General features: G+C 40.9%; 1 protein-coding gene across 5 annotated transcripts in view; it reads right to left on the minus strand.

The window, feature by feature from the left end:
• Positions 1-1,235: 1,235 nt before the first annotated feature.
• Positions 1,236-15,683, minus strand: part of LOC144060296 (poly(rC)-binding protein 3) — a 33,535-nt gene continuing 19,087 nt past the window's right edge. For 2 of the 5 annotated variants that reach the window (XM_077579691.1, XM_077579687.1), the window contains 9 exons: positions 15,157-15,273; positions 14,036-14,167; positions 12,350-12,478; positions 11,013-11,087; positions 9,896-9,937; positions 8,434-8,512; positions 5,804-5,856; positions 5,261-5,430; positions 1,236-4,986 (listed from right to left, as the gene is read on the minus strand). In XM_077579691.1, the coding sequence (XP_077435817.1) occupies positions 4,932-4,986; positions 5,261-5,430; positions 5,804-5,856; positions 8,434-8,512; positions 9,896-9,937; positions 11,013-11,087; positions 12,350-12,478; positions 14,036-14,167; positions 15,157-15,273 (852 nt within the window). In that variant the 3' untranslated portion in view covers positions 1,236-4,931. Of the gene's footprint in view, positions 4,987-5,260; positions 5,431-5,803; positions 5,857-8,433; positions 8,513-9,895; positions 9,938-11,012; positions 11,088-12,349; positions 12,479-14,035; positions 15,022-15,156; positions 15,274-15,683 lie in introns of those variants that run through there. The other 3 variants (XM_077579690.1, XM_077579692.1, XM_077579693.1) reach the window with 3 other exon arrangements.

Raw genomic sequence — 15,683 nt, forward strand, 5'->3', positions numbered from 1 at the left:
GCTTTTAATAAATGTTTGTTTATGTCAAACTATCGGGGTCATTTTAAATTAAATTATGCAAGTTTTATTAAAAATTGTAATCATTTGACAGCCAGGTCAAAGGTTAAATTGAGGCAACTGGACTTGCTGTTTTGTTGTGCGTCACAAAAATGCTGACCTGTGAGGCGCAGGTTGGGAGGCCGCGACGGTTTTATGAAGGCTATTGCACATTTGAGCCTTGCAATCATCCTCTGATTGTGCACTTCAACGATGGCTCTGACATCCAAACATCGTGAAATTACTCATCCTCTTCCATCATGTGGCAATTCATGACTAAATGCAATCAGGGATGCAGGAAAGAGGAGCCATTCAACAAGAGCGCAGCGGCGCAAGGTGACCTGCGCGGCGCTCATTTAGCAACAATGTCGCAAGCCGCTACGTCCCTCGTGCACGTGCGCTCACTGACAACCACACACACACACAAGTGACGGAAAGTTCATTTGCATTAGTAATGGCGGCACTTATTGGACTGTTAAAAAATAAAAAAATTAAAACATTTATAAAGGTTTTTTTTTTTTAAATTGAGCCTGAAAATGCAAGACCTTTAGAGAAAGTTGTAGAAACTTTCCTTGTTAACAATGAAAATGGTGGACATTTAAAACAATTTTTTAAATTAATTTACAACAACACAAATACAGTTACTTGTAAGAAAAACAACTCTGGTAAAAGTAAATTAGTGATTCTTTGTTTATTTTTGTTCATAAGGAAAAAAAGTAAAGATTTTGAAATGTATTTAAATGCTCATTTGAAATGAATTTTTACAAACAGTTACTGTAAATGGGTAATTGTCATTTACAGTAATAAGTGTAGAGACGCTTGTATTTTTTTTTATTTAACAATTTTAAAATATTTTATATGTTTAAATATCGCTCATGCTGAAAACGTATTAAATAAAAGTTTAGTTGAGACAATCAGGAGAAAAATGCATTCACAATTAATGTTTCATTTCTTGTAGTGGAATTCTTGTTTTTGTTATTAATTTATTTTAGCATTCAGTGTCATTGACAACTATCGGCCTTGAATGCATCTTCAAACATTTTCTGTCCTGAGCTCCCCGTGATCTAAAATGATTTTGTACAAATGTTTTTATGTGTAATAAGCATCGGTCTTGCGTCCATAATCTAAAGTTTCACTTTTCATCATTTTTACGTCACCTAAACTAAACAGCACAAGAATAATTGAGAGGAGCAGCAAAGTCAAGGGAATAAAATGACTCCAACTTTATTTTCTTCTTACAAAACAATCCAACGTCAATCTCAATAAATAGACCTCCATAGAGACATGAACATGATCATATGACACATTTCCTCAAACAGCTTTTCTGTAGTGTGACGTTTTACTCAACATGTTTGTCGCTCCTGTTCACTAGCACGTAGCATGATTAGCATAAACGTTTCGAGCAAAGGCAACTGAGATCTTTCCAAATTGTATCGCGCACCTGCGTAAGGTGCACATTTGGGGACGTCCTCGGTTACCCCGATTCCACCGAACCTCCTCGTCATTCTTTCCAGCCTCCTCACACCCGATGCGGGGGCCGGGATGTCCCAAAATGTAACGCCATCGTGTCGCGTGTGTGCATTTCACAGGTTGGCTTGACCTTTCAAACATGACCCTTACAAAACATTGTCGAGTTGCAATTTGCGACTGGGGAAGGTAGACTGAAAAGTAGCCATCGTATGTGTATTCCACATGTCCCCAGAGATTTTGACCTGATGGCAGCGGGTGGAAAGGGACAAAGGTTACCAAGGTGATGATTCAAGACCTGTCAGTCAAACACAATCAATGAAAGAGAGACATTTTTGTATTGCTACATCTAATTTGATTGAATTCCGTCATACGCAATCACATCCTTTTGTAATTGTAGCTTAAATGGACTGCTGATTGAGGAGTCTTCTCCATAATGCACTCGAAGAATGAAAAAAAGAAATCACCATAGAAACTTTCAGTTAACATGCTGCCCCCTATAGGATCGGGGTGTGAATACAACACATACGCTACAAATTACCTGAGCGGCAAAAATACGCCCTTTGACATCATTGCTACAGTAATCGTTTGACTACAATTTTGTGGCGTGTAAAACTGGATTTAAACCACATAGTTCAAGTGGCAATTCAGATTGATTTATTTTTTTGCTCTGAAGCATGTTTGGATATGCACCAATGAACGATAAAGAGGAACAAATCGGATATCCTTAGATCGGAATCAGATCGTCTCTAAACGTGTGTGACGAACATTTGATCAGATACTTCAATCGATGACAATGACACGGGTACATCGGCCCAAACGACAAATAAACTCGGTAAAAAAAAACAAAAAAAAAAAACGGCAGCTGTAAATCTAAACTCCAAAAAAAGCATAGACAAGTGAACGCGATCTAAGTATGCGACATTAGAGGAAAACCCATCCATTATTCCTCACAAGGGTCGCGGGGGTGCTGGAGCCTATCCCAGCTGGCTTCGGGCAGTCGGCGGGGTACGCCCCAAACTGGTTGCCAGCCAATCGCAGGCCACACAGAGACCAACAACCATCCACAATCACACCGAGGGACAATTTCGAGTGTTCAATCAACCTGCTGTGCATGTTTTGGGAATGTGGGAGGAAACCGGAGTATATATATAAAATTCATTTATTTATTAGTTTCAAATATGGATTTGATTTGAAGCAATGTTTGTTGAATATGTTTGTATTTTCCATTCACTAATTGATATGGCCTACAGCATATTTAGCCTACTTGTATGCGTTTAAACGAAACAAATTGCTGTCAGTCTTGCATAGAATTATTGCGTCACCAGCGATTTGATTTGATTCCCGAACGTCTTGTCAAATACGAAATAAAGAAAACGTCTTTTAAAAAAAAACTGACGACAGGGCGCTTATTTTCAGCAGCAATTCCATCTTTTGACACCAGATTAAATTCTCTCAGTGGTACAAAGGCAGTTTCTCAAGTGCGTGCAGCATTTTAGTCATCACTTTTTACAAGTAAATATGGGCCATCAACATTTTTGGTGTACCCAAGAAACAACATAACAGGAGGATTATGAGGGTGCCATCCCCCCCCCCCCCCCCCCTGTCATTTCAACACCAGCATGTTCACAGCTTGTTTTGTTGCATCGCACCGCAATGCAGCGAGTTCCATGCGGATCATTCCGTGGAATATGTGGGAAAATTCTGCAGCTACGCACAAGAAAAAAAATATGTTTATTGCAAATCCAGAACAGAAAAATCGGAAATAAAACCTCTCGGCTGTAGATGCTTGTTGATATACGAAAAGGAAGTGACATACAAAACAAAACATTTGAGGACAAAATCGAAAGTGGTTGCAATAATCTCGTACTGAATTTTTACGGCAAAAGTCGACATCGCTGACTGTAAATATCAAGACAATCGAACACAAAGGAGCAAATCAAGGAGGTACAGTGACTTTATCTCAAGGTGTGTCATGTGAAGATGAAGAGAAATTAGAGTGTGGCCATTCCGGTGACTTCGGATGTCAACCTAGAACAGTACAAAAGAAAAGAAATAACAGAAAACAAGTGTGAACGAAGGAGGAGGAGAAAATAACATCACAGCAGCTTCTTATGTGCTTGATTTTTTAAAATGGTTTTATTTTACTCAATCCCTTTTGGCTATTTTATAAAAAATTTTAAGAGTGATGGATCGACACTGGTCTTTTGTTCAGGGTCAAAATGACCCGCTTTACTTAAAATAAACCAATTTGCCCTATTAAAAGCCCTATTATTGGAAAATTGCCCAAATAGAAAAATGAATTGCAATTACGCCAATCAGAAGAAGTTTCATGCCCAAAAACGACTAGTTGTTGTAAATGTTGAACTTTTAATTGGGTCAATTTGTCCTGCAACATAATGAGGGTTCAACAGTCACAAATCCGTGTTACATAACATATAACTCAAAAAGACGGTCACCAGGAAATTGGACAACATTTTTGGGGGCAAACACTCAAAGGACCCCAAAAAACTAAACCGTAAAACTCTATAAATTACACGCACCCTTGTTTAAGACAGTACCGGTAAACGTGCAATAGCATGGGGTGATCGTGGATCTTTTTTTTTTTTTATTATGGAAACTACAGTAGATATAAAAAGCGCTGGAGTACCACTAGGGGTCGACAGTATCTGGACACGTGACTGATGGTGACATAAACATTCAATGCTAAGATTTTTTTCCAAGTTATGATGGTGTTTTATACACCGTATATCCAGTAAAAATATTTTAAGAAAATCTCTCCTCCTACTTTGTTAATCAAACCAACCCAAATATTTTTGGGGTGTATGAAGCTATTTATTTTTATTTTTATTAATGATGAAATTCACACATTTGCAACTTCATAATTAAATACAAACAAAAATGTTTATTTGGATTGTTTTGTTTTCCGACACTTGGGGACGATTAGACGAGTGACTTTAAAAGTCCAGTTTGCTTTGATTTGGTTGCTCTTAAATTGTATTTTAATGACAAAACGTAACATACAGAGTTGATGAGTCCATCACAAACAAACTCAAAAAGTCGCACAATATGTAATGCATGGAAACAAACAAACAACCATTGGAGTTTTCCAAATAAGATGACTTTAGTCGATGAAATGAGGATCGTAATAATAATAATAATAATAATAATATGACTCAATTTCACAATATAAAACATCCTTTCGTGCCACACTGTCAATGTAAATAACAGCAATTAAAATACTCTAAAATACAAGTGTCTGACAGGCTTCATATGACAATGCAAACATATGATGTTCATCTAATTGCGTGGGGGAACACATTGATATTTGATGTGGGACGGAATTGGGGGCTCGGGGGGGGGGGGGGGGGGGGGCGTGTTTGGATGCAAGTGTCTGAAAACACCGCCACCATTTTAGGAAGGCCGCTTCAGGTTGTTGCCATTGCCGACGGGTCATTCCACATTGCGGCCACGTCCCTGAACCTGCCGTTGGGAGTTATAGGAAATCATAATAATAACAATAATAATGAAAAAAAAAGAAGATAACTTCTAAATGAAGCTACAACGTGCTTGACAAAAACAATGGATACAGTCGTGCCTTGAGATGACTCTACCGGTAATTCTATACGGCGGACCAATAAAAAAAGTATACGGGGCTGCAAATGTCCACCAGGTTGGACTACGGACACGCCTGCCTTTGCAGGCTTGCATGACCTTTCAACTTTGTCTGAGCTAGCAGTGCGGTGCGCTTGTTTACCTGGCATTGATGAGATACTGGGCCAGGCTGATGTTGGCGGGCGTCCCGGTGATGGTGATCTGCCGCTCGGACGAGCCTTCGATGGCGTTTGCGATCTTGATCTGAGCCCCCGACATTTGCCGGATCTCGTTGATTTTGGTTCCTTGCCGTCCGATGATGCAGCCTATGAGCTGGAATCACAGCAGGCAGCTGACATTGGCGCTACAATTGCAAGGACCTGAAGGTGACGCGAGGCTTTGCTTGCTTCTGGCAGGTCAAGTACCTCAGTCGATATTTATCACTTCAAAATTACTTCCTTGTGACCAATAACTGCTGGCGCCATCTTGTAGCCTTACACAATGAGCAAAACTAAACCTTAAATACGGAGTTTTTCATCAAATAGCTGACGATAGGTTCCACGGAAAATACGCAAACAGGTCCATTTTTGAATAGATTAGGATGAGAAGCGCAAATAGGCAAAGCTTTAGCATAAATATGTCTTAAGGTTGTAAATCAAAAGGAACATTAGCGGATTAGTGAACAGTTTCAAGAAAGCGTCCTTACATCATTAGGAATGGTGAGCTCATGAGTGCTGGCTGGTGGACTCGCATCCAAACCTAAATGGGTTCAAAAAACAACAAAAACACAAGATCGGATGAAAACTTCAAGTTCCTGTTGTGATTTTGAGGCATAAGTGAACATTTGTAGGAATATACTTATAACCTGAGGAATCGGGCCACAAACCGGACAGGAAGTTGCTTAAAACCTGCAACTTGTTTATGATGTTGACGTTATCGTGGCAATGCCTCAATTGGCTGCTGAAAGCATGAATGGAGGGTCGTGGCTTTGCGTAATTTCTCATCACACGCCCATATGACGTGAAATGGACTTTTTCCATTGCTTGTATACAAATAATTGGGTCTGTGGAGTGCCTGCAAGCCATCCGTGTCAAATTCAACAACCCAAGTCATCTTTTCCTAAAATTAAAAATGATTCCGAAGAATGATGCCTAATCCTGATGTCACAATCTAATTTACATGTCAAGTTCTCCGCCCATGACTTGGCAGGTAAGCCGGGAAAAGTGCTAACATTTTCAAGCCACAGCATCTGATAAGCGGCACACATTTGATTGCTCAGCAGAGCTGTTGAATGAGTAAGAGAGGACGCCTATTTGAGTCCACTGTTGATATCATCAAGCGCTCAAAGGAAGGCAGCCCATTTTGACCCAAATTCGGCGGGCCATAACTCCTAAACAGCTGGTCCGAAGAACCAAAAATGTGAGATTTAGTGTTGTGCCATCACTATCAACAAGTACACCAACTTTCATTCAAATCAAAATCTGCTTGGATAAACCCACATGGAACCTTCCGTTGTCATTGTGGAGGCTCGGTACTGGATGGTTCTGACTCGCTTTTTTTTTTCATCATGCAGTCACTCCTCAAAACAGTCAGGGGTGTTAATTTGCTCTGTGATTTACTCTGTTTTGACGACACCTGGGAACCGCGTTAAAATGTTAAAAATTGCACGAGTGGAGCAAGCTTACCTAACACATCAAAGGAAACTTTAAGAAGTCATCAGAGAGCGCGTTTGCACTAAAATCCCATTTTCCTGGTAAGTGAAAATAACATTGCTCGAACCCGCTAAATGGCAAATTAGCACACAAAAAAAAAAATGCATTTATAGGGCAGCACATCTGTGGCAGGTCCGCTACGTGCTCTCCCAGGATCCGCTATTGTTTTGACACGAGTTGGCAACTCAGAGTATTCTGTTGCTGAAAAACATCTCTCATTTTACGCCCATAACTGAACTGCGGCCCTTCGATGGAGTTCTGCGTCAACATAACTTGCAAGTGTGTTTTGTGTGTCCAGATGGTGAAGACCCTAACAGGACCAAAGGGACATTGTCCCAGAAAATGACGGCAGGACAAACTTGACTTACTTTGCGCATCAATACTTTGAAAAGGTGATCAGGCAACGGTAGCAACGGATAATTGTTGACATTTTAGCCCTTCACATTACTAGGTGTTGACTTCACATTTTTTGTTGACTTTTTTGATTGGTCTTCTGTCTCCAAAAATACGTCCTTGGATGCAGTTTCCTAAGCCCATCACATACGATCACATTCAGACACCTTCACTGCCTTGCAGGCAGTCGGACAGTTTAAAATTCGAATGCTAATTTTCGTAACACATCTGCAGGGTCGCTAAAGTCTGACTGTGTGTGAGGCAGTGAACGTGTCCAAGTATGAGGCGCGATTCGTGGCTGAGCGAGTGGGTCAGAGTGGGCCAGAGTGGGTCAGAGTGGGACTTGTCGACTGGAAAGAGGAAGTGGAGCGTGATTGGCGATGAGCACACGCCGGACATGCATGTGGCGCGTGTTTCCGTCGCTCCATAGAGAAATTCCGACTGATCCGGTTAGTAACAATTCCGGTGACGAAAACCCACTTCTGTCGGTGAATAGTCTGTCAGATTTTTTTTTAACTTTCACGTTACAGTATTCGGCAACAAAACCGGTGTCTGTCAGACGGACATACGGAATGTCCACCTCTAGCAATTATGTTTAAATGCTGTTTGGGTGAGTTCATGGAAGTAACTTGTTGGCTAGCATGCAAATACACGAGTCATGGTCATCAGAAAAATACGATATCCATTAGAAAATGTGTACACGTAATAATTTAAAAAAAAGTTACTTAAATGTGGACTTTCTGCAATTTAAGTTCTTCAAATTCATGTTATAAATTTAAGTATGAGCAGAAAATTGAGTGAATGAGACAGCATTGTTTGGCAAGTGCTACATGATGGCCGTTGTATGCTATTTAGCTATTCATCATATAGCACCGACCGTTTGGCACAAATCAATGTTTATGCATTAGGCTTTAGTTAAGAGCCATTAAGTGATCCAGTATGCGATTAGACCGTCATCATATATGGGAAGTGAAATAACCCAAAGTGTTTTCAAGGGCAGTCGCACCGCCTTTGCCAAATCATAATAATTGCATTATTATAGTAAGTGTCCATGTTGCTGTTTACAGGCCTAATCGTTTTCTCTGTCTAAAAAATAAAAATAAAAGTACAGAGAGCAAGTCATGCTGAAATGAAAAAAAAAAAAAAAGGAAATAAGGTGGCAGGTAAGAGAAGGGAAAGGATGAGGAGAGGACAGAGAAGGACACGTCTACAGGGTCTTGTGGGTACGTACCAGGGAAAGCGGGGGTGGTCTGTCCGAGAGGGGTAAAGGGGGTTTGCTGCATAGCCAGCTGGTGGAGCTTGGTCAGCTGCTGAAGGGTTAGGAGGGAAAGTACAACTAACAGGTTACTCTTTACACCAAGAGAATGTCGTCAACCCAAAAAGTCCAGATGGTGAGGACAGGCGGGAACACAACCAAGATGGTGGAGGGGGGGAGGGAAAGATGAGAATGAGAGACAAAAGAGGACGGGGGTTTCTGCCACGGAGCTCTCAATTCGGATTTACGCGTGACTTGACAAAACATGCGCTCATGATTGACAAAAACCTGAAGCGCTTGTGGAGGGTTTTTTTTTTCTTTGACATGCTTCTCCTTCCACATTATTCATCCTATTTACATTGTTACAATTTCAACATATTTCACAAATTCAGAGCACGGGAGCTTCTATTTTTTTTTTTCCTCCCAAAATTCACGGCTTTCTCATTATTCAGCTTTTTTTCCCCCTACAAATTCCCCATTCATTCCAATTGAGGCCAAATTTCCCCCAGAACTTATTTAGGGTTCATTTTCATAGGCACGTTCATAGTAACACGTTCAGTTTCCATACAAAATTTAGATCCTTCTGCTTATTCAATTCATGGTAGGAATTTTCAACACGCCAACATTTTGCACCTACCAAAAATTCCCCCCAAAAAACAAACAAACATAATACGACATATTCTACGTTATTCACTCCTCCCTCAATATTTCCTGACCGATTCAAACTTTTCCAACTTAAACCTGTGAAGATCATTCAACCCATTCCATGTGTTATTCCAATTACACAATTCTCGACATTTTCTAAAGCCCAAAATGACAAATGTTGACATATTCACCTCCAACTTCAACATATTCAGCTCATTCCGTGTCATTCACTATCATTCCAAATGATTCAGCATTATTCAATGTTTGTTTTTTTTTATTCAGCCTTTCAGCATTCACATGCAATTTCTCCAGAAATTGCAAATGTCTTGTTCTTATTGTTGGAGTAACTGCGTTTTGGTGCGGCCTTGTCGGTTTCCACGAGGAAAAGCGGAAGGCGTGTGTTTTAAATTCAGATTCTCCCTCTTGACAGACTTCTAATAAGTGAATGAATGTGTCAAGTCTGCTCTTGAGCGATCGTACCTTCGAGCGTCAACGCGGAGCGCATCCATCATCGCCCAACTTAGAATTAGTCAACCTGACACGAGCGAGCTCTTGAGATGTTCTCGCGACAAATGATAGATGATGGCGGATTATTAATGGGCCGCGATATGATACACTGGAAATTAAGGGAGGGACGACACGGACTTGCACTTTCATATGTTGGCCGCACATTTGTTATCTTGGAGACCCGAATGAGATCTTCAACTGACTGAAGAATGTCAGAGACGGGGCCGTCACTTTTTCATCCCGCATTATTTCATGGTTTGATTAGAAGAAGAGACTAAAAACTCACATCTGGGTGTGGAATGGCATACTGTCCCTGAATTGTGTAGGCCTGCGGAGAAGAGGGAAAATAGTTAATAAAGGCCGCGGGGAAAAGAAGAGATGCAAATGAATCAGTGTCAAGTACTGTCATATTCCAGCATGTTCAACTTGTTATCAAAAGTGGACACATTAACTCAACCGGGGTTCTCAAAGTAATCCCTTGACCTAAAAATCTAAAGTGATAAAAAAAAATTCTGGAGAAAAAAAAAATATATAAAGTGATAATTGTAAAGAGAAAGTTGGATTATTGTGACAAAGTCAAAGTTTAGGAAAAATATAACTTATTTCTTGTAGTATTGTACTTTAATGAAGAAGAGTATGTTTTGATTCTTTTAAAATTTGGGACTACATACAGTGTTTAAAAAAATAAAATTAAAATAAAACGGAACTAGACTATGCATTCTTGGAACCTTTGTGTTTATTATCATAATTCCACCATACCCCCCCCCCCCCAAAAAATGTGTGTATTCTGGTGGAACTGCATAGAGCAGAGGTGGGCATCGAGGGCCGGAGTCCTGCAGGTTTTGCGTGTTGCCCTTCTCCAACACAGCTGATATATGATCAGCTCATCAGCAAGCTCTGCATAAGCCTGATAACGATCCTGTTGATTGGAATCAGCTTGTGTTGGAAGTGAGAAACCTACAAAACCTGCAGGACTCCGGCCCTCGAGGACCGAGATTGCCCACCTCTGGCATAGACCTTTGGGGCCCCAAACATGACCCACAACAGTTTTAACAATCGAGAAGAAATTTGGTGGATATGTGTCTCACAACAGGACACATCAAAAAGTCTCAAGGAGCCTTGCAGGGAGTTTAACAGGAATCAGGAAGTTGGCAATTTCTAGTCTCGTACTTTGACAAACCAGGGAACTCGCCCAAATGATCGCCAATCGGAAGCTTTTTCTTTTTTTCTCTTTGCCAGCCTGGTGCCAAAGCGAGTGTGAGAGAGTTTATTGCTCCTCGCAATTCTTGTGTTTGTGTTTCGTGTCCATGTTGTGTCAGTATCCAAAAACGAAATATTTCTCTTATGGCCTTTGGGTTAACTCTTGCTACAAAGCAATCGATTTTAGATTGCTGGATTCTTACCTGGCCCCCTGAAAAAATGACAGGGGTGGAAGCAGGCTTTGGACGATAAGGAATCGTGGCACCTTTGGGCGGAGACTAGGAGAGACAGTGAGAATAAGAGTGGAAGACTTGATGAATCACATCTGGATGAAACCGGACTCAGAAAAATAAGCGGTTCGTAGCATCTTGGGACATTTTACAAGTATGAAATGTGATATTTACTTTCAGTGTCCTTTAGATTGTGCCAAATACACGTTGTAGCCTGATCTCTGCGTGTTCATTGGCAATATTGGAAACGGGAAATAACATACAGTAAAAATTCACTTTTTGCAACCTTTCAGTAGGTGAGATGAGTCTGGACTGGGTTAGGGTCTGGACTGGTGTTCTTGTTCTGGAAGAATTTTTGCCTCATTTTGAATTTGATCTGAAACAAAGGGGACCCTTTATCGCTCTTAGGTCGTCTCTTTGGTCCCCGCGATGCATGATGATCCTCACGTGTGTATTTGTATTTGTATGACCCTGACCCGAACCCTTTGCATCATGGTTCTTGAGCTTCTTGAGCATCAAGCTGTGGCCAGCAACACGGCTGTTCAAAACAGTGGAGAGCTAAAATCACATTTCATCTGGCGCTTTTGTGCTTTGCATGTGTTACGAAAACCCAGATTAAGCTCCTGTCAGAGAGCACAGTATAGATTTGGAGGGGGGGGGGGGAACCTCAGCAAACAGGCACACATGAATACACTTCACTCATTCACTCCCAGCCATTTTCACTGAAGTAAGCCCGTTCACTCCCGTCTGTTTGATTGGATTTTGACTCATTTTAAATATTTTTTTTGTTCTATTGCCATAAAAACAACTGCCATCTTTCGTCAGGAAATAAGTGTATTTGTATCAGTTTGTGTTTTGCCGCAATTAGCATTAGAATATAGCTAAATTAAGATTATTCACAAATCTGTATAGAACTGTGAGTAAATGAGCTTTTTTTTCCCAACATGCCCTGGTTGATCTCTTATACTCTGCTGGCCGTTTGTGTAACAATTACCATTTCTTCAACTGTTCTTTGCAGTTGAGAGGCTGCATCAAAACCTTCTGTATGCTCTAGCATTAAAAAAAAAAAAAATACCTGTTTGGGACACATAGAACGTATTTATACGTTTTCGGGAGCAAGCTGTACTTAGTCTGTGATTGTCCTGTTTCAGTCGTGCTAGGCTGCTTCCCGTGACGTGCAATGTCTTGTCAGAGTGCGAGTGGTACGGATTTGACACTTTCGGAGCAAACAAGTTCCCTTGGAGACCCCGATTTTGCCCCACAGGAAACAATTGTATCAAAGCGAGTCATTTGTCTTTGCGCGAGTTTACCTCCAGCATGACGACGCATATCTGCTTGACACACTGGATGATGGCTTCTGGGGTCCCGGAGATTGTCACAGCCCGCTCTGTGGAATTGGGGAGCATGTCTCCCGCCACCTGGACCTGCGCCCCTGTGGACTACAGATGGGAGATTTTAGTAAAACGAAACCATTCACTTCCAACGCAGGCTGCAGCAACACTTCATGAGGGCCTCAAGCGCCAACTGGTGCAGGCCTTCTATTTATTCATATTCATATTTCACAGAAGTATAATGCACTATTTTACTGAGGCGGCAATAGCTAAATTGCCTTTGTGCTGTCCAAGGGCTTTTTTTTTCTCTTTTTTTTTTGCGTATGACTCAGAATGCCTTGGAATACTTTTTATTGCTGTTCCAAGCATGCACCCTGAGGTTTGACATCCCGTCTTAGGGGCAAGGGAGGCAAATCTCTCCTCAGCTGCTGAATTGCGCTGTGTAGGCTGATTGTGATAGCTGGCCAACAGCCAATTTCTGCCGTGTTGTTGTTATCAAATTCTGCCCATTCTGCTGTGTTTTGATAAGCCACAGAAATCCACAACAGGAATATCTGATTTTTGCCGCATTGAATATCACTTCCAAATAAGTGTCATACTGCAAAAGACATTCTGAGATCTTCCAAGAAGAGTGGAAAATGGACCGGGATCGGACGCTGTTTTGTATTTGATGCAAAATCGGTGATGGGCTGTAATGTCTTAAGTTGCCCGATCGATTAATTTTGTCAATGATCAGCTTCACAAAATAAGACATAACGTGATATTTCATGTTTATCAAAGTTTTGGGGGGGTTATTTTTTTCTCTCTATTTATTTTAACTGGTGTCAATAATACGTGGCTTTTCGTAATTCATGGGCCGGGCCAGTACCGATCCCCGCGATTGGCTGCATTCGTTTAAAGCCTAGTTAAACCATTAAAAAAAAAAAAAAAAAAACGTGAAAAATATGATCCAAATCCCTTCAAAATGATGTAAAACCTATTTAACAACTTGAGCTTTAACAATAAATGACTTAAGATGTATCCCATTAACATACGTCATGGAACAACTGTACTACTTTCCTATGTAGGCAGGAATTTGTGTTGTGGACATTACGTGTGCTGTTATTCTCGATCCTTTGTAGATTGTGGCAGAATCACATTCAAGAGTTTTTCTTACCACATCTGGGCAATGCTTTACATTCCGATCAAAATGCCTGACATGTCTACTTTAACTCTTTGACTGCCAGACGTTTTCAGAAAAGGGATGCCGTGGGTGCCAGCCGATTTTAAGCATTTTTGACTGATCTTTCAAGGTCCACAGAAAAGTATGTGTTTGGACTATGGAAACACACATACTACCAAATGAAAGATTGGACTCTCATCTTTCATCAGGAAAAAAAGTTTGTTTCTACCTTATTCCGTTTTTCAGTAATCAACAATAGAAAATGGTTAGTTTCACCTTTGTTTTGGAAAAAAACGTCTTTTAACGTCTTTGGCACTCCTCCATAGGATTTTACTAAACGTTATTTAACGTTTTTGGCAGTCAAAGAGTTAAGCAAAAGCAAAATCAATTAATTCATTTGAATAGATTAGATTAGAACATTCCAATTGCATTCAGCACAACAGAAAACGCACCCGATGAATACGAATTTGTCGGGTGTTGATGGAAAGCAAACGTTTTCCTACCTCTCTCATTTCTTTAATTTTGGAACCTCCTTTCCCGATGAGCGAGCCGCACTGGCTGGCTGGCACGACCAGCCTTAAGGTGACCGGAGGCTTGCTGGTTGCCGGGCTGTTGCTCATGGAATTGATGATATCCTGCAGTACAACGGCAACAATTTCACCTTGCGCGAGGAACAAAGACTTCAAGAATTCATCAAGTTGCAGCTTGGAACCGTCACGACAAATCCGTTTGCCAAACCCATTTGAGTTCAGGGGCCACATTCACCTCAATTTCGTGTCAAGTGGACCAGACGACGATATCCGTGCGCTTGTGTTTGCTAAACAACAACAATCCCAAACTTGTCCTATCCATTTAGAAAGTATTCCCATTTATTATTATCTTGTTGCAAATCGTGTCTTATTCACTATAAGCAATCGGAAATTCCCGAACAAAAATGAGTGCAACACCGTATTATGAATCGGTGTTTTTATTTATACGTGCACATTATGGATTTGGGAAGTGTGGCGTAAGCAGTTTTGAGTCGTTCAAACATACTGCAAAGTCCTTCAAATGTATTAACAAAGTCTTTTTGAACGTCTTGGTAAAGTCGTTCGAACATATTTTAGTAGCAAATTATTATGCAAAAAGGATGAATGTGAAATTGAAGTTCTAGTTTTTGCGGGGAATGATATGCACATGTCAGGCCGTTCCAGCAAAATGATTTTTGTTTACGGACTAACTTTTAATTCCTTTTCTCCTTCATGCTAATGAAAAGCGAGAAATGGCCCGGGACTTGAGGCGCGTTAAAGAAAGCAAATGGATGACATGAAGAGAGTGGCTGTTAAAATGCAGTTGATGAGCAGCAATCTGAAGCTGCTGCTACATGAAGGCCGATCTTCAAAATGTTCAAAAGTCCTGCTCCTTTGGATGGTCCACATGGAGGGCCGCCATGTCCCATTAAAGGACGCAATATCCCGTCATGGTATAAAGCGCATAACGGTGCCTTCTGCTGTTAAAAAAGAAAAAAACATTCACCAACCGAAGCTGCTGAAAATACAATGTGCTTGCCACGAGTATAAATGGGGAACAAACTCCAAATACGAGCAAGTACAATATGCTCGCTTTGAGCCTGCTCACACGTTACCTCCTCAAATTTGTAGGCAATCATGGCAAAAGCCTTGAAGATTGTGTCTGTTGGCCCAGTGATGGTGACGATCCTCTCGGGGCAGTTGCCTTCTGAGATGTTGATTCGCGCGCCGCTCTGGGAGGAGCAGAATGCGATTGCATTTCAAGTTCATCTGTTGACTCGCAAATCATCTTTCACTTATACAAATGCAAATGCCGTTCATCCATTCCATAAGCTTCAACAACAACAAACACTTATTTTAATAGGTCTAAATGAACACATTCATGATTCATTTTAGCACCACAATTTTTTTAACGTATGACCTTGAATCAGCTCTTAACTGTTGCATTGTGTGTGCCATGTTTAGTGAGCTGTTCCTGCTGTGCTCACATTGGCCTCTTAGGGGCAGTGTGGTGCACGCTAACACTAATAATGTACATTAGTCCAAAGATCAGAAGAAGAAAGTCGTGATTGAACTTCATTTATAGTATAACTGTTTTTTGACAGAGCATGACAGCAAGTAGAGTAGCGTTCTATTAGCCGTC

The sequence above is a fragment of the Vanacampus margaritifer genome, chromosome 11 (genome assembly GCF_051991255.1).
Source record: "Vanacampus margaritifer isolate UIUO_Vmar chromosome 11, RoL_Vmar_1.0, whole genome shotgun sequence".
In the NCBI taxonomy this organism is placed as follows: domain Eukaryota; kingdom Metazoa; phylum Chordata; class Actinopteri; order Syngnathiformes; family Syngnathidae; genus Vanacampus; species Vanacampus margaritifer.